General features: G+C 35.8%; 1 protein-coding gene across 2 annotated transcripts in view; it reads right to left on the reverse strand.

The window, feature by feature from the left end:
* Nucleotides 1–286: 286 nt before the first annotated feature.
* Nucleotides 287–24,954, reverse strand: part of LOC126297580 (host cell factor 2) — a 234,210-nt gene continuing 209,542 nt past the window's right edge. Inside the window, exon 17 of one of the 2 annotated variants that reach the window (XM_049988548.1) lies at nucleotides 287–2,721. In XM_049988548.1, the coding sequence (XP_049844505.1) occupies nucleotides 2,705–2,721 (17 nt within the window). In that variant the 3' untranslated portion in view covers nucleotides 287–2,704. Of the gene's footprint in view, nucleotides 2,722–10,486; nucleotides 15,135–24,954 lie in introns of those variants that run through there. The other variant, XM_049988547.1, reaches the window with a different exon arrangement.

The following is a 24,954-nucleotide window of genomic DNA, read 5'->3' on the forward strand; positions in this document are numbered from 1 at the left end:
GTGTCTCTGAGCTGTGTTGGATTTGACACTTTTGTTGTCTCTGATAATAATCAAGATTCAATAGCTAACACGTTAAAATGTTAAACTGATAAACAATTATATTAAGTGTAATGAGAACAACTGCTAACTCCAATTTCATTACATGATATCACACAGTCAACCTGAGTGCTATAAGTGCTAAGACCATGTTTATATGTGTTGAGCCTGCCGACGTCATATCTGCCGATGTTACAGGGTGTAAGTTTTATTGGGATTGGGTTGTAATGTGTAGAGTTTTTGTCCAAAACACATTACAAAATACCATTTATTCATTCTATTCAACAGCTTGGGAACTGCATTGGTTCTACATTAGTAACATTCATCACTTTCACAAATAACTAATGTGAATAAAACAGATATAAAATTAAAATTAATTTACAGGAGGGAAAATTCTATGAAATTATGTACCACATTTATCAAAACAAAATACAGAAAATTTAAACATTTCAGTAAATGTTGATTTGATATGAAAGCAGCCATATGTACTGTACAAGATTTAACCAAGACTAGCTCTAGGCTTTAAAAATATGAATGCTTCATTCATAGTTAAATGTTCAAGTTATGATCACTTCCACAGAGGCATTAGGTAAGATCTTAAATTACTACTATTTTCAATTCAAAAACATACATAAATTCGGTATATATCAATGAGGCAGTATAGTTTCCCACTGGACTACTATTTACAGAAATTAGATTCAATTCTCTGTTTAACATCTCTGAACAAATAAAAATTGAACAGATATGCAATATAACGAATGATGCGTAACATTCGCTAAACAAAAAATTTATGAACGTTTATTTATTAGGACACAGTAAGCACATACAATATCTGGAAATTTTTAAGAAAAATTGGTTTATTCTAACAATCAGTGTCAAAATCTTACTCAAAATTCAGCAGCAGAAAGTGAAAAAGTTGCACACTCAATAACACCAGAGAAAGGGGCACAGGAATATAAACCATCAAAAATCTACAATGATTTATGATGCAAGCGAAAATTATGCCACATGTACAGGAATGCTTGGTAAACATTGTATTTTTGTGCAAACATATTTCATGTCTTCAGATGCACACTATGGACAAACAGAAAGAAGGCTGTGCCTTGCAGTCACATTAATTGATATACAGTTCTTTCACAGCAGATGTAATTCTGATTTTCACTTGAAAAGCATATATACACTCACAAATAGAAACAAACATATGAACCCATCAGGTTGAACTTCACATTACTTTTTCCAACAAATTAATGTGTTTCCATGCCTAAGTTATATTTACATGTGCACATTACGTTTATAATGATTACTTGAGGTACATAAATGATGAAACACAATTATTTTCTTATTGTAAAGATGGAAAATTGTATTTTTTCAATTGGTGCAACATACACCGTTTTCATATGCTCTTAATAATCATTCAATCAAAATTAATGACATAATGTTTTAAAAGTCTTCTAAAAATTCCATTTCAACTAAGCTTTAATTGCTATAGCACATGTCTCCTCAAAATTATACAAATCCCTTCTCTGAACATTTTTAATGTAATTATGATTTGCATCACTCCAAGATTCTGAAAGTAAAGTGGCTATAGAAGCACTGTGATACAAACAAATGTAGTTATAGCTTTTATTGTAACCCATTTACGACCAACCAACTGGACAGAAGCTGAATTTTTGTAATATATGATGGTAGTTAAATTCTTTGGCAATAAGTTGACATGAAAGTTTATTAGAAACAGAGTATTACTTGATTATGCATTTGTTTTGCAAATGAAATTGGTCATGATCTATGTGAAAAACATCCCAGCATTCACCTCAAGTGATTTAGGGAAGCCACTCACCTTTCATGATATTGGTACCACTCACAAAATGAGATCTATTTGAAGTCTAAACAAATGATAGGTAGTTTTAAGCAAACTGTAAATTTCAGACTGGATCTTTCAAAAGGAAGTGGGACATATGCTGACCAGCAACAGGCCTGTATTAATCACTTTCATGTGAATTTCTAATAGAACATTTTAAAGCTTCTGTCAGCCAGTTTACCTCTCTCCTACTTTTCCATATTCTCATGTCGGTACAATGGTACCACTGGGAGAAAATTAATGGCTATTTTTGTTTGTTTCATGAGAAAAATTACTCTACAATGGAGTTTACAATGAAATGGACCATCTATATATAACAGTGTGCCAGACAAGAACTCAAAAACAGATCTTCATCTTCCACAGGTACATTAACACCTAGGATCACAGCAGGGAGTGCTGTTTCCAAACAGGTAAAGACATGAGTGTATATTCTGGTATGTCTGGCAGTTTTTGACTCCCAATGTGGATGATAAACTGTATTTATTGAAAAATATTTAGCTTTACTGTAAAGTACAATAACTCTTACGAAACTTTCACCATATTAAATAAAACTGTAAATTGAAATTTCTGCAGCTCTTAATATAAAATAGGTGAACAGTGGCGCTTTTTACACACCTATTTTTGAAAAAAACAAGAAGGTACGGTAACACTGTTGAGTTAGACATGAACAAATTGTGTATAGAAAATTTATAATGTGTGTACCAATCAGCCCTGCATTCACATTAAGTGGCAGTCATACTGCCAATTCCAATATTCACTGAACAGCTTATACAAGTGAAGGGACGTCAGCATGCTGAGTAAGTCATCGCATTATTTCTTGCCTGAAACTGTTGACAACAAAGACTTAATTTCATGCATCAATGAGGGGAGAGGAGTTACATAAGATTTATGGTCAGAATTTACTTTCCAGTATTAATTAGTTTGCAACAGTTAAGAAAGTTAGTTGAAAATATAAATTGATGGCTACCACATGCAATGAAATAGTATCTATTACTGGAACAAGGACAATGAGCAAGTCCCACAGCAGTACACAAACAGTTAATAAATTGAGAAACATATAGAAAGTATGTATGAATTGGTGATGGCGATGGAAAGAACTTCACAATCCTACGTCATGATATTATTAAAGTGCAGTAAAAAACAAAACAGAAATTGTTAGAAAATGAGCTAGCAGTAACTTCATCTTTTATCTGCATCAAAATTGTCAAAATTCTGTATCACTTTTTCTATCCTAGTACATATGACATCTGAGAGTTCTACTTCCTTCATTACTGTTCCAGCAATAGACAAGTACACACTCTTACCTTCAGTTAAAATACGAGCGCGCGCGCACACGCACACACACACACACACACACACACACACACACACACACACACACACACACACAAATACATACTTTTTGTTGTAAGAGTTGCATCCTTCATTAAACTTTTCTAAAAAAAATTAATATAACGGAAGACACTATAATGTTATAAATACTTTCAATAAAGGGCAGATCTCAAATGATTTATTTCAATCACATGTCACTCTGCATAACAATGAAGACTATTTTCTAATCTATCAAGGATGCTACAATATAGAATAGCCAATGAGAAAAATAAAATCGCACAGAATGATTACTCCATGAATGGAATTTCCTGATGGTAGTACAGTTCAATATGTACCACTGTCCCACTGGAACAAAATCCTTGACCTAGGGAAGTTAAATATGTATATTAAACTAATGTATCTCAACCATTCTCCATAACATTATTGTATCTAGTCTTCAAATTACACAAAACTTATCTTTTTTAGCCAGAGATTGATATAATTTAGACAGTCCACAAGTTTCCTTTCTGTGGTACACGTAGTATACTGTTTTTCAAAATTCTGCTGCACAACGGCTATACTAACTCATTATTTATATACAGGTTTCATTGTGACTATTACACCATTTTCAAGTGATCATTTTAGATCTTACAATATAGCATCACCGAGTGCTTTGTTGAGATTATTTTTCAGTCTTTGTGCTGTTGGAAATCATTAGAAATTTACACATTGTTCTCACTTTTGTATTCGGAACTATTCACTGAATGTAGACGGCAATACAAAAGTGAGCAGAGCATTCCATGATGCACATCGTAAAATATAAAACAATCATTTGAAAATGATGTAACAGCCAAAATAAAACTCACTGTTTACAAACAAAAAGGTAATAAAGCAGTCGTCCTGCAGTAACTTGGGAAACTGTATATCATTCCTAAGCAGTACTGAAACCTGTTTTCCAAATAACATGCCAATTTGATGCGTATTGCCATTTAAGACATATCATATTCTGTCATCCGAAGCATTGCAGTCACATAATTTATTTTTCATTTTAACTTCTTAATAGCATGAAAATAGCTGCATAACCATATGAATGCAGGGCAATGAATAGGAATGTATTGATGACTTCAGTATTTCATTTTTCTATACCTGAAAATGTATATTTAATGACATCATACAACAAAATTAAAAAAAAAAATATGAATGTTTCAGGAGTGACAAATTAGCAATTTCATTCCACATTTCTGAACCACACATTGGACATACTGCACGTTCCAATAACAGCCATTCATATCACATTGGAAACTGAGTTACACACATCTCAAATATTCCTAATTGGGAACCCTTTTAACCCATTATTCAAGTCACTGGGATTTGGCAGAAAAGAACCTATAGTTCCACAAAAACCAACCCTGTCCACTTCAAATAGACGCGTAGAAAAATTGTCGTTAAGCCTGGAAAACTATGCTCATCTGCTACTTCTAACATTTACTTCTACTAATATTAGATTCCCTTATATTCAGATAACAATGGTTGACCTCTCCAAATTTTTGTGCACTCTTCTTACAACTATAGATGTTGAATGCCAGATCAGCTGGTCATCTCACTTAGACACACCACCATCAAAGGTTTCTGTTATTTGTGTGACCATTGGAAATAATTTATTCCCATAAAATCTGTGTTGACAAGTGAACTCCATCATTTGTTAACATGTCCTAGTAAATGGGACATTAAAAGCCCAGAGAAAAGTCCTATGTAGCAACTGGCCATCCTCCCACTCCCCTATCTCCTCACGTGCAAATTATTGAGCATATAGCAAGAAATAGATATGCTTGTGATGGCTCAGATGTACAAAAGACATTAAACACAATCACTGAAAAAATAAAGTGCACAATATATTTTAAAAATTGAGAGGTAGTTTAGTAACTCCTTTGTTCACTAAAAGCAGGTGGCCTGAGGATGCCTCAGTACTGACCACATACAAGTAGGGCAGTTTTAAAGGGGGGTTTGTTTATTGAACAAGAGGAGGCAGAAATACTGGATGGTCCCCTAGTGGACACTAACACACAAAACTTTTCAAATACTAACCAAATCATGATGAAACCATCTTTGGTATGTATCAAGTATTGTAGTGGTTCTGCAGAGAATTTGGCTCTTAGGTCAGTATAGTGAGAGAGCCCCGAGACAATACAAAGGCTGCAAAATAGTATCTTTCAGCATTACACACCACCTTAATGTTATTCCAAAAGTATTTTACTTTAATTTGGGTAGGTTACAGGCTATTTCCTAATTTCTCCTTACAGCCAAAACACAAAGCTCACTATTAACAAATTCATGAGCAAATCATTCTTTCGGTGCATACAGTGCAAGAATATTGAAATAAAACCTTGAATGAATGGTAATCTTGCTTGTCTTTTGTTGTCACTTATTTTAAAACAGTCTTGCCATAAGAAAAAAAATACTTAAATAGCTTATGTCTTTGGTGCCCAGTATGTACGTACAGCAAACTAATGATAAAAATGTTTCATAAGTATTACAAAAATGGAAACTTCTGTGTACTATTTCTCAGCTAAACTGCACACACTGATACAAACCAGATTAAATCTGTTAATTTTTATTTCTGTATGCTTCAAATTTCATTTTTACAACTGAATTTATAATTGAACTTGTTACGTTCTGTGAAAATTTACTTTAAAATTCCCAACTGCGTTTTATAATAAACAACTTTATTTCATTGCAAATTTTAGTCCATGAATTACCATCACTCTCAATAATTTAATGAATTATAAATCTTTTCTATAAATTCCTCACTTTTTATGGAGACAAGCTGGAACAGCTGGGCTTGAAAGACTGACGAAACTAGCATCTAGTCACATGTTATTGAATAACCAAGTATGGAGAGTAAAGAAGACACTACCTCCAGGTAGTACATACAAGATAATTACATAAAGAATTATTGTTTTTTATGTATCTTTGCAACAGAGGTTAACAATATGCTAAAACTACCTTAAAGATGTCACTACAGAGGTGAGGAAGCACACAGTTCTAAAAGATCTACTGAACTATTGATACTCCAATTATCAGATTGATTTTCAGGGGGGAGGGAAGGCAGTGGGAAATGAAAGTGATCAACAATCAGCAAAAGAAAAGGAGGCTGTGTAAAAGTGTGCAACCAAAACAAGCACTGAAACAAAGATGAAAAAGTTAAGTCAACAGGAGGGGACAAGGTGGATACCTGAGATGCAAACATGTATTCAACCTCAAACAAGATTTCCTGTTTTGTTGCACGTAACCCATAGATTATACTGTGAGCACTCATATTCAGCCACTTAGCAACCGAAGAATGAGCTAACACTGCACAGATGAACCAATATTGTAGCAAATGTAGACAATTTCATTTTGTTGCTAGCCTGTTTCAGATGGTATGGTGCTCTCCTAAAAATGTGTCAGATATTGTGACAATTGGGCTTAAACAAAAAGTACAATGAACTTTAGAGAATCTTAGCACACGGCTTTGTTGGCAGGAACCTGGCATGTTTCCGATACCATCCACTAGTGCAAACAGCTCAGCAATGCTTCATGTTAAGACTCTGAAGTCTGATATTAAATGTGCCATCTGCTCCCTTATTTGGAGTGGTAGATGAATGCATCCAGTCTTAACTAATAGGCAATGAAATTTGTTGTTAAAATCCGGGAAATTGCTCAGATTGAAAGCTATTACTTAAGTTACTAACTGAATTCTAACAAACCAGTGAGTGAAGCATTTTAACAGACTAAATAGTGATTCACACAACACACAGTATTTATGCGACACTTTGAAATTTCTGTAATCCATGTAGTAGACAGAAGCATAGTTTTATACCAAAAGTACCTACCATTGTCAACCTGGGAAAACTTACAAAATAGTAACTTTAGCAATACAGGAACATGGTAATGCACTGGTTCACTACATAAAATGGCAATGTAACAAATTCTGTTGTGATACAATGTGTCTCCAATGCTAATAAATATGAGGCTGTTACAAATAAACAAAGTGAACTGGTGAATTTTTCACTACTACTACTACTACTACTACTACTACTACTACTACTAGTAGTAGTAGTAGTAGTAGTAGTAGTAGTAGTACCAAATATCTGCAGTACTTACTCAAAAAGGAATGCAGGTATGATGTAAGTGCTGTGTTACAAAGACATCCATGCCATCCTCAAACAATATTTCATTTCAACCCCAGAACACTTACTGTCCACCAGGCTATTGATTCCAGTTTCCCCTGGGTCTTTTAGTGGACAAACTTTCAATATTCTAAAGTCCAATTGTAAAATGCAGAAAACATGCAATCATCTGCAGCTTGATGAAAGTCTCTAAATTTCTAATGCTTGTTAAATTTCATTGTTGGTGATTTTAATAACAGACAGTCTAAGTAACTGGTTATTTCTTCAATAAAATAAATAATTTTCTTTATTAAATGGAGCACTTCCCTTTCATTGTATAAACTATATAAATGATCAGTATTTCACTTCCATCTGTTTGTAGCAAAAGTTCCTAGTCACTGTAGCCACTGTAAACAGACTACCCAAATAACACAGGACTATAATATGTAATGGAAGTAGTGAAGTTAATGACTCATTGTTATAGTTGAATCTTTGAGTGGTCATTACCTAACACATTCTCATTCTTCCCTCATCCCAACCCAGGACTTTGTTATCAGTCTATGAACTCTTATTTGTATATATACATTGTCAAAATATGTATCTGCAAAATCTTGAGAAATGATATATTTTAAACACACCTGGTGTATTGTGAGGAAATTTATGTTTCTTTGATCAAATTTGGAAGTGGGGCAAATCCACATTGCAGAGTTCTAGCACTATCTAAATATCTAAAACAGGGAATCCTGAAATTAAAATTTAACATATAAGCATGTTTATGGCTGATCAGCCTGTTTCATCTACAGGAACAGCACCATGCCAACGAAGTTTAGCATATTACACAGTCCCCATAACAGTGATTAGGCACCTTCCCTTACAATTCTTTATTTCAACAAACTCTCCTAAGGACATCTTTGTATAAACTAATTTGCTAATGGTAATCATTATATACTTGTCACTGATAAACAATGGAAAGGAAACATGAAATACAGTATCTATATGAACTGATTATAGCATTTCCAATCTTGAAGCCAACTTAAAAGTTATAATGCTATAGATTTGCTTACTTGAATTGGGGGAGGGGACCAAACAGCGAGGTAATCAGTCCCATTGGATTAGGGATGGGCAGAGAAGGAAGTCGGTCATGCCCTTTCAAAAAAACCATCCTGGCATTTGCCTGAAGCAATTTAGGGAAATCACAGAAAACCTAAATCAGGATGGTCAGATGCGGGTTTGAACCATCATACTCCTGAATGCAAGCCAGGTGTGCTAACCACTGTGCTACCTCACTCGGTAATGGTATAGATTTTGTGATGCAATGAATATCAAAGGAATAACATCACTAGACAAACACTTATAGTACCTGCTATGTCAATATCATCTAGAACTTAAACATAAAGTAACATTTTATTTTTATCTTGTTATATAAATAGATGTGCCCAAACAATGGGTCTCATGGTGAAGGAATGTGAAACTGAATGGTGAGATCCTGGACTTGACACAATGATCCTTGGATAGGTATTCCCTGCACAGCCATCAGAGTACCTTTAACCTGCTTATCAACTTTGGGTCTAAATATATGTGACTTCCATGATGTTGATTCTTATGTCAATCTTCACACAAGTAACTACATGCAGTTCTTACTACTGTCGTACAACTTAGATAACATTCTGACAGTCTCATGTGTGGCCTGGTACACAGTAACAATCCTGAGGTATACTGATAAGTGCATGGCTAATTCAAAGCTATGTATTCAGTTCTTTGAAACGCAGAATATGCCAGAGAACACTCCCATACCCACACATTTTTGTTCTAATATAACTGAAATATAAATAAAATATTTGAAACTGCAGAAGTGTTTTTATTGATGGATACTTATTGTTTCACACTTTACTGACTGCCAGAAATTCTCTGTTGTTCTCCATTAAATAAGAATTTCATCCGTATTCCCACAGTGTCATTTTAACGATATGGCCAAATGGAAATCTGATGTCACTTTATATATGATTTGATGCGTTGAGGAAATTCTGTACATGTACTAAAAAAAAAAAAATCTTTTGCATATTAGCTTCTGGAGAGTGTTGTAAAAACACTTCCAAATTAATTAATAATATCTTGAGATAACAGCTATCTGTGTGCAATATATCATTATTTAACACACTGACTGCCACAAGGCTGCTGGCACTCACAGCAGAGGTTCACTCCTCTCACTGTGTGCCCCACACACTCCACTCTGTTTAGATGATATGTAAAGTTGGGAAAAGAAAGTTTCCAGATGTTGAACAATGTACAGTATCCAAGTTCCTGCACACCAGAGTCAACTAAATCAAGAAATACAAATCAATGCACATTACTGCATTATATATTTTACTATACATAGTGGAGTGTGGTGCCACCAGTGGGCACATGGCATTGAGTGTAACCTTTGTTGTGCCCATTGGCATCCTTGTGGCAGACAACATGTTAAGGAGACAATAAGGCTGGATTCTCCTTCTCCCTCTGTGTGTGTGTGTGTGTGTGTGTGTGTGTGTGTGTGTGTGTGTGTGTGTGTGTGTGTGTGTCTGTGTGTGTGTGTGTGGGGGGGGGGGGAGGGGGGGGAGTAGGAAACCATAAAAATTATTGTAACAAACATGGATGTGCTGGTACTCTGTAAAAAAGAACAAAAAAATTGTTTTCACAGGTAATAATACTCTTAACGTTTTCTACTGACTGGTGACAGTCAAAAACACTAATCTGTTAACATATTCTGTGTCTATCAACCAAACTATTCCTTTTTATCTAAACAAAAACAAATTTTTAGTAATGCCACATTGGTAAGCCATACCACTTTTTAAGAAATAAGCAATGCCTTTACTTTAATCTCACAATATACTTTGTACATTAAAACATTTGTTTATAAATATAATATATTTAATAAAAAATGTGTCTCATGTACAGACAATAATAATCAATAAAAACAAAATGCTGGACTTTAAGAACATGGCATGTTTTCAAGCAATGTATCAATAGTTTGATGAAAATAACAACAAATGGCAGTGAACATGTAGTTCTCAGTGTCCCATTGCAGCACACCAAGGCAAAGGGAAAGGAAAGGGGAGGGGGATTTTTTACATGAGAAAAATAAAAAAAAGCTAAATTAATATTTAAGGAGTCATATACATTACAATATGTTCTTCTCTGTCATATACATTAAAATCTGTGGCTCAGTGTCAGCATACTACTTCAGTTTCAGTCCAAATTGACTCTGAAGAGTCAGTGAGTATAATGACACCACAATACAATCATAAATATGTTAACAAAATTACACAGTAACCAAAAAATGTACATAGAACATGCACCAACAAAGGGACCAAATATTAAATAAATATATCTAAAGTCTTTGTGCTGTGATGAGGAGGATTTAGACACACAACAACACCATTTAAACATTGTTGCACATGCAGCCATCTTATTTGGGCCACTAGCTAGCACTAACACACTAGAAAGATGCACGGCTTATTTTCTTATTACACACATCTTACGAGCTTTACAATACTTTAACAGCCATTATTAAACATTGTAGTTGTCAATGTTTTTAAAAACAGAATGTTTCCTCTCCTGCCTCACAATGAGACTATAACAAGAGCCACACTCTCTCTAAAGTATTACTCGTCAAAGCCAAATGAAGTCTTGGATGTAGTAAAACTTAGTCATACTACTAATTTCAGTCATATTCAAAGTATTGCACTTCGTTACTTAATTGCTATTTATGTAATTTAAGTCCCGTGTGGAAAAATGATGATGGAGTCCCATTACCCTGAAGGTGACATCAATTTCTTATCCCTGTTACTCTGCTGAACGGCATGCTGAGTGATTACGTTTAAAGCAGCCAGGACAATTTTTTCTTATTACTATTTTATTGTTGTGATACCATTACAGAACAATTACATACTCAAACTGCAGGTTTGCAATAAGTATGCTCTGGCAACTGTTGGTCTGATGTGCATAATCAGTCAATGGTGACAGAAGAAACACTAGATTACCAAATGCAGAATGTGTATGTAGAACACCAATAAGGATTATGTATCCACTGTATCTCTGCATTTCTTTGCATGCATCAGTAAGAGAGCTTACATGTGGTGTTTACACAATATACTGCACTGAGGTGTCTGGTATTTTCTGAAGCTTGCCACATCTCACCCACATATCTACCTTGTCCATTTAATGCTTTGCCTCTCCACTACTACAACAAAAGCATTGTTAGTTCTACAACACAGTTTCCACACTTTTTTCTGGAATAAAATTAATTCCCATCCCACTTAATAGCTTGTGAAGGACTATAATGGTTGGTCTACAATGCCCCAGTGTCATTTAACACCTTCATTTTTTATTGATAAAGATCATCATCATCATCATCATCATCATAATCTAACTTGAACTGAAGATAAAACCAGAGTAGCTTCATCACTGTGTTGAAAAAAGAGACTAGGACAGACACCTCATACACTCTACTATAGATTCAAGTGGATGCTGTAAACTTCTATTCAATTACACAAACACTGGAAGACTGCCAGGTACAGTAGTTAGAAGAATAGAAATGGACCATCTGTTTCCTCTATTGTTCATGATATTCCATAGGCAGTTCCTGGGCAATCATTTTCTACACTGACATAAATATCGCTGTTGTTTGCTGCTTGAACTCCAAATTATAACTTGGACATACTGTGTGCAGCATTTTATGCAGCAATTGTTTCCCAACACTGACTAGAGTGTTCTGAAGCTGCTGCAGGCACATTTCTGAATCGGATTTAAATGATTTCTGACAAGATTCAAGCACAATGAGTACTGGATTTCAGGCTTTAATTAAATTTTCCAATACAACCAACAATAATTTTGCTTGTCTCCTTTACTTCAATGTCCCAGAAGCACAGAACCTGCACCACAATACTGAGATCATTTCAACTCAAATGCGAGGCAATTCTCAGCAATAGCAAATTTACTGAGATGTTGCATGTGTTCACATCTTCATTTAACATGTCTTACAGTCTATTCAGCATACAACATCCTACAGTCATAAGGTACACAGAACATACTCTGTTTTTGGAGGCCTGAAAAGAAGAGAATAAATGAAAAACTTGGTTTCCTGACTATATTGGACTCTTTTACAAAACAGGTCAGTTACGCTTTGTTAAATATGATCTAAGCCTTTAATATCTGAATTATACTGCATATCACACAAGTGCCACATGCAGGTTTGACAAATTATAAAACTGTATCAGGAAGATATAATGACAAAAAGTATTACACCTGATTCAAACAGCTAATTAAACTTGATACTAGCATCTTAGTGCCAACACTGAACTTTTAGGACAGTGTAATAAAAGAGACAATTGAGATTACTATGCCAATGAAGGCATTCAATATGTTTAGATCTTTTGGAAGGATTTAACATTCCTTTGATGAAAGAGGTAATTAGGTATGGAACACAAGCTCAGACTTGGTCAAAAATTAATAAAGTCCTAGCAAAAACCTTCTGTTACCTTAGGCAATTTAGGGAAACCATGTAAAACCTAATCTGGATGGCCAGAGAAGTATTTGATTTTTTTAGCAGAGTGTGGGGATGGGGGATTCAAAGTCCAGTGTCATAATCACTGTGCTGTCTTGCTTGGTATATGTGCAGAAATTGTATGAATTTAATACAAAGAACACCAGGGGAGCACACTTTCAATGACACACTACTGTCAGCATCAGAAACAATCACGGCAGTGCACAGCTTTCCCAGTTTACAGTTTGGAGTCCTTACAGCAAAAATTGAGGTCTTTCCTCAGCACAGTAAAAAATACAGATGGAAAAACTGTTAAAATATTGCGAAAAATGACACTATCAACTTGGGTGCAAAGTCTAAAGCCATGATATAATACGTTCCTTTCAGTTAGTACAGATGATAAAGCTCACCTCAGATTTTAATGTAATTTTTCATGTAATATTTTATGTACCATTTGTAACTATGAGAGTACAGAATCACTACAAAAATATATGAGCACTTTTTATAAATAATTAAACACTTTCCTTCTTTCATATTATAAACTAGCTGAAAATAAGTTCAAGCACTTTCTCTCTCTCTCTCTCTCTCTCTCTCTCTCTCTCTCTCTCTCTCTCTCTCTGTGTGTGTGTGTGTGTGTGTGTGTGTGTGTGTGTGTGTGTGTGTGTGTGTGTGTGTGTGTGTGTGTGTGTGTGTGTGTGAGAGAGAGAGAGAGAGAGAGAGAGAGAGAGAGAGAGAGAGAGAGAGAGAGAGAGAGAGAGAGTGTTTCAATTAAAGTGGGGCTGGTTGCCATGTATTTTATCACTTATGCATCAAATATACAGGACAAGCCATAAAATTTGAATTCTGGCTAGTACAGCATACTGCAGCTTTGTTAGCACTGATTCATTGAGTAATGTGTGAATGCACTTTTTGTTTCAATTCCAATGTGTTCTATTGTAACAGTTCAGTTTGTTACCCATGTTCTGTTCTTTACATTTCACGATTTATCTACTCTGGAAACCTTAAAATAAAATTGCAATTGGTCAGCTGAGCGCGAGTGAAAACTTCGTCTTTACACAAAAATATCATGTTTCCACAGAATCTTCATCCACCTTGTGCTGCTCCTGTAAACATTTCTTTTAACATGTGTGATGCCAAAACTACAAATAACAGCAAGCCATATGGCTACACTGTGTCGAGATGAAGCACAAATCCTCTAACTGCCTCTTCTACATTTGGCTTTGCCAAGTAACATAAAAACAGCAGCGAGTTCAGTTTGTACTGCTTTTTTGTTTTCAAATATTCTCATACAAACATCTAATCAAAGAAAATGTTCATATTAAAATTATGATGGTATAGTTTGTGTAAAATTCTTGTTACAAACTAAAATTAAAAGCAGTTTCTACATATATGCAAAATCATTACAGCAAAATTATTCCGCATTCTTACGTTTATTTGCATGTACACTTTTCTGACACCTCTAGGGACACTACATAAAATATATAGGGGCAAGAGAGAGATCAGCATTACAAGATGATGGAAGGTGGGTGAATATATTCCTGTAAGGATTCCCACTGCTCTCCAATATACTGAATTCAATGCCTCACAAAAGGTCTAAATTAACACTTTAATAAATGTAGGGGCAGAAATGTTGTTCATGAATAATTCAGCCTTTACTACACACATATATGTCCACATCTTGGTCAATTAGACATACATGAATATTAATTCAAATACAATTTAAAATGTACTTCAGCATTTTATAACCTTTGGAATAAAACATTTTATCATATTCAGATAAAGTGCTTTATGTTGAACATTTAATAAGAATATAGATATTTCTTTGACACAAAATTAATAAATTATTTACAAAATGCTGAAGCTCTATATGCTCCAGTGTGCAGAGAAAGATTGTAACACTACTGTACTTCCTTGGTGTAAGAAATAACACATTTCCACAAAGATAATCAAGACAGCTGCAGAAACTTTGGACAAAACACAAATTTGCAGAATGCTTGAATTTATCAACCAAGCTTCACACAAATTAAGATGATGTAACTGAAATGACGAGTCTAGATACCATCACAAATTGTTTCTGGAATTTATTTCTGGTTCGACTTAGAGCTATTTGCACAAGTGTTCCACAACTCTCCAAACAAATGGCATTTTCAAGACTGGTCTTCTGGTTTTCTCCTTTTTGCTGGATTACCTGCTGTGGCAGTCGATGGTTTTATTGCTGCCTGTCGTTTTAGAATGGCTGGTTTGGTTTGTGGTGTTGTATCTGAAAAGTGCACGATTATTTAGAACCTGCAAATGCATGCAATATTGACACTATCATAAGTGGCCGTGATGTGAAAGCAGACAGACCGAGAATATTATTAAACATCAGAAGACTATGAGACGAATCTTCTATTTCCAGAACTTGTGCCAATATGTGCAGAAGAGTAATATTCTCAGGGCAGTCACTGTTCATACATCTGACAGATGAAGAACTGAAGTGGCAAGCACAATACATACTATGAAGAATCCTTACATTCCTGGGGCCCTTTATACAAAATCGAAGGAAGATATATCACTGCAGCTTTCCTGAGCAAGAACTTTCTCTGTTCTGTATAAGTCCATAGAAGAAAAATAAAGGATTTCTGTCCAAAACTTTTCTGATAGATGTGTATGTGAAAATGGATCCTGAACATTTCTTGTGAATGCCTGTATAACACATATAAACATTAAAAATTAAAGTACTGACACATACTGTTACTACAATACTAACGCCACATTTCCAGGAACAGTAAAAACCAAAACTCTAAAGTATCATGGTTGTGGCTCAAAAAGATATGCCAAAACTAGTCTTTGGATTTGAAAAATATATCACAAAATGTTGAGCAACATTTGGGGCAGTAGCTAAAAATGAATGAATGCATGTAATTTCCTCACTGTCCATACCAACTAAGATGATTTATTTTTATAGATTTTTAGACCACTGTTAGAGACAGTATAATCAATGCATCAAACACACAACAGCACCATAAAGAAAACAAAAAGAGTGTGTGTGTTTTTGATATTATTTGTTAATAAATTACAGTTTTCACTGGGAGATACACCTCTTGAGAAGATAGAAAACTGACTGCAGACCTGTGAAATGTGCTAATCCAAAATTCACTTTTATTAATAAGTTCTACGGGCAGTCCAAATGCACACAGTTGGACGACTTCAGAGTCTACCCTAACTGAATTCGGGTTTGTATTTAATTTCCTGTGAGCTCACTGATTAAGGCTACATATGTATGTTCGAGTCTTATGACTGGTGAAGGATGTATAAATTTAACAATTCTAGCATTGCAAAAATAGCAGAAACCTACATCCACATACTTGTCTAACTAAAATTCACTTAATACGATTCATTCTTTTAAGGCTGTGCTACCTTGTTTCCCCATTGCAAAATTAAGCTTTGTAATATTGCTATTCAGTTCTGTGTATTCCTACTTTTATGACTAAACTCTGGATAAAGTTAGTCATCCACACTTTAAGTAGCTCTTTTTGTAAAAGATAAGAGGAAATACAGAGTTTGTCACAGAAGTTTTGACAGTAAAATTCTTCAGCAAACCAAAAGTGGTAGAGTGATGTGGTTTACGGTAGAAACAGGGGTGACTGATCTCAGATGATGAATACAGCTTAGCTTTTAATGATGAATACGACTTGGCTCAGTTGCCTCTTGGCAGTGGTAGACTGAGGATCGGGTTTCACATGTAGTACGATTCGAGATGTAGTGGCTCATTAAGCAGCAATACAAAGTCAAGTTTTGCATTAACATGAAAGATAAGACTGTAACATGGTGAGCCTGATTCAGATAGCCTTTGGCAGGGGGTCATGTCCCAGCCAAAAATTTATGAGTGGCACAAGATGTCCTGGAAAGACCAAGAAAATGTAGATGACAGCCAGCAATTTGTGCATTCGTAAATGTTCCAAACACACAAAAATATGGAGAAAGTATGAAAAGTTTTGAACGGGAATTGACAGTTGAATTAAGAATGATAAAGGATTGCAATACGCTGATATAATGTGTTTATCTAATTTTAAAACACTAATTTGTGATGAGAAATGGAGATGGTACCAAAAATGTGAACTGATTAACAGAAGGAAATCAGTCTGGTGAAGTGTAGCGAGTTGTGAGAAGGCACACAAGTGACCCTAATACTTCGGGACCAAGCAGCAGCAGGTAATGAGACATGGATTTTTGAGTATGAACATAAATCAGAGAGACAAAGCAGTAAGTGGGAAATGAAAAATGCACCTCACCTGAAGGAGGCCTGCATGAGCACACCCAAGTTTAGGGCAATGCTAATAATCATTTTTGACTCCACGAGTATGACAGCAGTAAATATGTACCTCAAGAAGAAAATTTTAATGGCCAGTTTTATACTAAAATCTTCATGCAGTTGTGGGATAGGGTGAAACACAACAGGAAAGACATTATGAACAACTATATTTTGCATCACGATAATGGGACAGGCTGTCCACACCTTGTCATGCAAGACTTTCTCATCAGTCAGTAACAGCGTGACAATGCTACCTCAGCTGTCTCACAACCTTGAATCGGCACCACCCGACTTCATTTTGTTTCCCACGATAAAGAGAAACTTGAAGGGACACTTTAACAGGTTGTTTAAAGGGGGGGGGGGGGGGGGGAGAGATAGAAGACATTTTGACACAACGCTTTAAGGAAGTTACTGATGATGCCTTGCACAAAGACTATGCAGGCAGGGTGAAGCAGTGGAAGCTGGGCGCGGATGCAAACAGAATGTACTTTGAAGATTATTAAGGTGTTGTACGTCAAAAAAAAATCTTGAAACTTTTGGGATGAACCCTATATGTGTTTTGTCAGCATGACTGAATACCAAATTATGGTTCGGAACATATAAAAGCAATGTTTACTTTATTATATTTAACTGTGTTCCACAAACAACTCACTATATTTGATTACATCCACAACACCTCTCATAAATGCACAACAATAAAATCACAGAAAGTGTCATTGTATTTAATATTTTGTCAGTATTAATTATGCTGGGACAGTGCACTTGCATATAAGCTGTTTATCATAAGTAGTGTCAGGACAAATTAAACTGCATAAGTGTTAACTCAAAATTGTTACATCAAATGATGTTCTTTCTCTCAAGTGATGTCAGAGAGTAAATATCTCCTACTGAAAATGTGTGCTATAATTTCGCACCGTGTAATGAGATTTATTTGTAGACAACTTATTTATTAGGGGCACTTGAATGAAAAAAAGTTTTCGAGAAGCTTTTTATTCTAAAGCAATCACATACCTATTGACAAATTTGTCTCAATAGAAAAAGAATTATCACTGCTAATGTTACAGAAATTTTAAAGCCACTGACAAAACTCATTTCCAAAATCTGTTTTCAGGCAATGAACCTGTTCTGTAGGTGAAATAGGTGAAAGGATCTCTCTTAAATGTGGAATAAATTAGAGATGTTGTAGTGTCAATGTGACATCCATGGCAACATCTCATTTTTCAACACATACAGTGGTTAAGAAGCTTTAGTACAACCACCATCGAACATCACATGATGCAGATGAGCTGGCACAGTTATTGCAGGGAAATAGTATATAATGCTTTCACAGAGTGCGGGTACAAAGTGTGGCATGGGCAGAGCCACTGAACCATGTGTTTACCCGCTGGTGGCAATAGGCCTTGTAGGCAGTTCTAATGCGGATTTCAATGACTGCGGACCAAGCCGCCGCCTCATGTAGTTTCCCTGTGTTCAGTTGTCAGTTGCTTGCAATGGTGGTCAAATATTGTGTTTTCCTCCAAGCTCATTCTCTACATGGTGTTCAAGGTCTCTGCTCCCTAGTACACTGAATCACATGTTGAGATTCGTTCTCTCTTGCAGGGTTCAGCTTCCACACTCGTTATAGGGTGGGATAAACTGACTAGTTCTGAATAATTGGTATTTTTGCTTTGTTTGGTCTAGGTTATAACAAATTCTTTTATTTTTTTACTAATAGCCAGGGAAAAAACCAGTATATCAGTTTGCCAAAGCAGTAATGCTAACATTTTTGGTTTTTAAATAAAACATTCTTTTAAAAAAAGCTGGTTATTAGCGCCAGTCACCTCAGGCTCCAGGCTCACTCATAGCGCCATGAGTCATACTCACAGCCACGAGAGTCAATTGTGCTGCACAAATCTGCCACGGCTCATCTGCTACGAGTTTCCACTGCACTCTTAAGACTTTTAGACACTGCAGTGCCATTTCTTACAGACGCTATGTGAATTTTAGGCGATGAGAGACACTTTCTGCTGGAAAGACCCAGAACATGCTATAGTAGTTCTTGCTAGGATAAGTTCAAGGCATTAGTTTAATTTTATTAAGAATTTGTGTCATTTCGTATTACATGAACGAGGTGTCCATGATAATGTTATCTGATATTCCTGAAGTTTATTCTCTTACAGCCATGTCAAACAAGAGTGTTCAAGATTTATTTTCATATCTGTGAACAGTGATGGGTTAAAGCTGGTAGTTTACTTTTAGATGTAATTATGAATGCGTATTTAACAGATGTGCTTTGCGAGTAAGTTAACCAAAGTATGTTACGCTGAATTAATACTTTTGTACTGCAGGCTGCAATCTTTCCACTTGCTGACCGAAAAAGCTAGTAAAACTAAATTTCATTTGATCCATGTTTACCTCTAGTGTTTGCTTCATCTGTTTAAGCCTTCCTAGGAAAGGTATGACCTATATTTAGTAGTGGAAATAAACGCATGTCTACCAGATATTTTGAGTGCAAGATTTAAATTATTGCATCACCATTCAAGTTGAATTAATTAATGATGTACTTAGCTGAAGTCACAGTTTTTGAAGAACCATCAGTCCCATTGAACGAAAGTTTATCAAATGGCCCCCAGCTCTAAATTTCCTTAAGTGCCTTCTGGTCTAATGGACTACTTACATTGTGGCACGTAGCACAGCATTTCGTTATCTAATGTGTGTTTTATTACAAAAACACGACAACAATTTAGAACCTGTGCTGTGTTTTTATGAGCCCAGTTCCAAGTTTATTTACATTTAGTTCAAAGCTTTAGAAAACATGATTAGCAACAGGTAGCCAGGACAGTGGTGTGCACACTACAAAGCATAAAAACTGATGCATTCCTCTCACTCATAGTCTAATGTAACCCAGTTCCACATTAAGCTAAAGAGATCAGTCATGGACAAAAGTCACTGTTAAAAATAAAATAAAACAGACAATATTTTTTGCACATAGAATTAGAAAATGCGTTCCTTTGACTTCATCAAGAGTTGAATAATGTTTATAATGTACTGAAGTGTCTGTACACCAGATTTAAACTTAAGTCTTTATGGGAATAATAACCATAACATTTTCTGCTTTACTTTTTGTTGCTTTATAGTTCCTGAAAAAATTGCTTTATTACATTAAACAGATATGAGAAAAAAGTAGGAGCTGTATTCAACATAGTAGATGTTTATTACTGCTGTTTTTAATTCCAGATAGTGGCTGAAAGGGATATCTGTGATCTTGTGGATTATGTTCAGGGCCGAAGAGAGGGAAGCGAAGCGTTAGTCATGTACAATGGAAGAACCACGAGCATGAGAAGACATACAGGTAAAGGTATCACACATTTGACTTCTACAACAGTTTTAAACAGTGATAAAGAGAGAGTCAGGGACAAGTATGTGCAAGTGTGCATGTTGGATCTATGGTCATTCAACACTATTAGCGGGGCAAGGTTTATTGGTCTTTCACAAGGACTATATGATATTGGTGCCCAGTAAGGCACAGTGGGAGAACAAGAGATTTTGCATTCTCTGAGAACTGTCTCTTGACATATACAAGATATTGTTGTTCAAGTAAGCGATAAGCGAGATCTTGCCTCAAATAAAGAAAGCTACTGACCAGAATAAGTGTTCTATGATGTATGATCTTTGGACTGACAATTATCGCGAAATACATTATTTTACTGTCACATCTACTATTATTGCACACACTGAGGACAGGTGTGAACTGAGAAATGATGTGCTCTTCACAACAAAGTTTTATGACATTTCAAAAACAAGCGAAAATACTCTGTAACAGTTAAATGAAAAATTGTCCGAGATAGATATATGTCCTCTGGAACTAATCACAGTGCCATTTGTGATGGATCAAGGGCCGAACATAAAGAAAGATCTTCAACACCACAAATGTATGCCATGCATAGTGAACTGTATAAACACAGCATTAATGTAGACTCTGGATGACAATTCCTTAGTGAAAAAACTGCCTGATATTAATGAATCGTCTACACAGTGCATAGAACTATAGGATAAATGAAGCACTCCAGTTTGGTGGCAAGATTAGAAAAAAATTGCATACAGATGTTGAAACGTGATGGACTACCATCATAAAAGCAAGTCAGACATTTTTTTTTTCGTAATAGTCTGCATAGTTAAATTCCTTGAACGTTTTTAAGAGGTCAGAAATGACCTGGAGCATGAAACAGAATGGGCCCCGACTTTTGTGGTGCTGCAAGCATTTAGTTTACTAGATACATGACGAAGTGAAGACAGCAAGGCACTAGTTAAATTGCTAAAAGGATGGGCAGAAACCTAACTAAAAGAGAAGACCATTAACAAACTACACGATTCTCATTACATGGCTGTAGTTTTTCATCCATATTTAGAGGAGCTCTAAGTACTGAGTGAAGAGAAGGAAGAAAATATTTCCCAAACTGTTCATCAGAAGCTAAATATTGTAGTCTTGGAAGAAGAGGAAGAAGATCTCATTCCCTTTCCCATAAATAAGTTCTGAAGCTGGCATTCATCAACTTATAAACGCATAAATGTACTTCATAAATATTTCAACATGAACGTCCCAAGTGATAATGTCAATAACGTTTTACTGTGTTGGAAGGCCAATGTCTGTGACCTACCCAAGCTATTCAAAGCGGTGAAAGAAATCCTCTTCATTAATTCTAGCAGCACTCCTAGCGAAACAAATTTTAACACGGCAGACTTAATTGCATTCAGGAAGTGCTGCTGTATCAATCCTGAATGGAATGACGTTTTTTTAATTCATAACAATAAAAGGAACAAGGAAATTATTTTATGAAGACAACCATATCATATATGGCACAACACAAATAATCTGTGTAAATAGCCTCCACTTTCATAATACAAATGTAATATACAGGGTTGTATTCAGAAGTTTCTGTTACCAATAGATTTTTTGCATTCAAGAGACAGATGTCATGTACTGTGTTATGTTATCTTCAACCTCTGTTTCATTAACAGAGTCTATATGATCACTCATTACTCTAATAGTTTTAATATTTTTTTCCATTTAAGTGTAAAGACTGTTGTTTCTTCCATTAAACAGCCCAGAAATGACTTCTCTCCTTTCATCAAACACAGTTAATGAAAAGTTTCACTTCTAGTCACACACTCGATGAACAAACTGTGTGACCATTTCCTGCTTCTATGATATTTCTAAACATGATAGCACAAAAATTCAAAGGTCAAAATATTATGGAGATGAAATAATGAATTCATCAAATGTGTGTACATCATGTGCAGTTTTCATTGTAGGCATTTGATTGCCACACTTCGCCAATTTCCTGTCTGGTGCAAGTGTGGCTGAGCCCTGTTGCTCATGAGTCCCTCTACTTGAGCCATTTGTTACTAACTGCCCCATTCTTATGCAGTTGCCATGCTCAAGAGCAATGAGTTAGCTTGATGCGAGTACTGACTCGACAAGTAATGTTTTTCATATAATTTCATTTGTTCTGAAATATTGGCTTATAACACAAAATGGGGAAAAGTAATCAGTGCTATTTCAATGACAATGCCAAGCAACAAACATGACACAAAAGAATTGGTACAGCATTGCTGAGACAATATTGTAGCTGTTGATGTGTGGGAGGTCTATTAGATGATACGTTTGCACATGTACTGTGCAAGACTTTCTCACACCTGGTCTCTGCTTTTGCTGAGAAAATAATTCATTCAATGTTTATAATAAAAATAGAAAGTCCCTGATCAGCTGCCTGTGTGTACATAATATGCCTAGAACTGCTTGTAGCCCCTGGAAATGGACAAGTTAATGCGAGAAATAGTTGTCTAACCTCAATTTTCACCTTTTAGCACTGACTACTAGTAGTGCCCCAAAACTGGTACGATTCTTGATTTGAACACGATTTTTGTGCCGAGTTTCAAAAAAAAAAAAATTAGAATCACAATGAGATTACTGGTAATTTTATTAGTATTCAACCCCTCATTACTTTTAGAGAAAAGTAGCCAACCATGGACAGACAAAGTTTTCTTGTATTTATCTATTTTATTTGATATTTTGATACTATGTATCTCGAAATGCATAATGCAAAAATCTGTGGGACTCTTAGAATTTTTCAATCTATATTCAATGTATTAGTTTTTTCTCAAAATAGCAACAAAAAACAAAAATTCAGTTATTTAAGAAACTGGTTATTTTGAGCAGTTTTAATAGTCCGATTAAATTGGAGATGAAAATAAACAGTATTACTGAAAACCAGTTGTTTCAGAGATAACCGCTTTCCCTTTCTTGTAGTTGACCCACTGTTGACTAGTACAGTTACATTCATGTCAACAGTGACTACTCTGCTGTGTTGTTACACGCATGCAGACATTTAAGTGGCAACATAGGGTGTTCTTACATGTGTGGAACTTTTTTTTTTTTTTGTGGAGTGTTAAACTGTGAGCACCACAGAGCCGGCAGTGCAGAACACTTCATACCTACACCACACAGGCAGCAGGAGAGGTGCACACTGAATATTTTTTACCCTCCCATTCCCAACACCATTTACCAGCTTTAATAGAAAGGTGGAAGAATTACTTGTGTCAGTTATTGCTGTTCTGCCAGGTATAGCATATCGTCAACCCATTTGTTAAGGCTGCCTTGTTATTGTCCAGCAGTGCATGCTTATATGAGATTGTACAGAAGCTGAAGCCCTCTACCAACCCTGAGAAACTAAACTTTGAGGAATATTTCATCAGTTGCTCATGCAGTATTTTGGTCATGAAACCCATGTCATGGTGGCATAGTTACAGTTCAACCTGCTCCACAAGTGCACCAGGTGTTGTATATGGCATGGATCACCAACCTGCAAGGTCTCTTGCCCATGCATTGTTTTGTATGTTTCCAATGTGCTACCTCTTGTACCATCTTGCTAATTAGGGACATAATTATAAGGTCAACACTTGACCCAGAGATCCAAACTGTGGCACCGGCCTTGTCCAACACTTCTTCAGCGAAAGTTGCAAAGATTGCTGACTCGCATGGACTTATGACAGCCAAAAGGGACATACTTTCCAACAATTGGCACATGTCACAGTTAAATGTGCATGGAGAATAGTCCTCAGTGCCCCCAGGATGAACCAAGCATCCTTGCCTTCTACTGAGCCACTGCAGGTCGATGCTGTTGACGTGTGAGTGCACTGATGTCACAGTGCTGACTGTTTTTGCCCATGTTGGGCTCAGCAAGTATGCATAAATCACAGACTCTTACTCCCTGCTAACAACATTTTTCTGTCTTTTTGTGTCACTTTCCTTACACATCTTTTTATGCTCAATGGGCAAGCCAGCTGTCTTACCCCAATTGTAATTTGTTACATGTTCAACAGGACTGCCCACGCGTAGAAGCCAAGTTTGGGGTCTGCTGCAATTAGGCAACAGTTCATGACACTCAGCGAGCCACAGAATGGTCACTGAAAGCTCCAGTGTCTTCCCTGTACTCGGACGCTACCTCCAATATGTCCCAGCATTTTCTGCTGTAGTTGATAGCGGAAAGGTGACTGACTGAGTTTCAGGTAGACATAGGAGCAATGGTCAACCTAATTAACTAAGATACACACTCGCCCTTGGGCTGCCCTAAACTGCAATGACAACTACATCGAGTTGTGTCTCATAGTAAACATGACAAATTCTCCCTCACTGCACATTACACAAACATAAAATGGCAACTTATGTTGTTAATTGTGAACTCACAATTTGTGTAAAATATTTTTGGGTCTTGTTCCTAGGGGTGTGCATCTCAAAGCCATTTAT

The sequence above is a fragment of the Schistocerca gregaria genome, chromosome X (genome assembly GCF_023897955.1).
Source record: "Schistocerca gregaria isolate iqSchGreg1 chromosome X, iqSchGreg1.2, whole genome shotgun sequence".
NCBI lineage: Eukaryota > Metazoa > Arthropoda > Insecta > Orthoptera > Acrididae > Schistocerca > Schistocerca gregaria.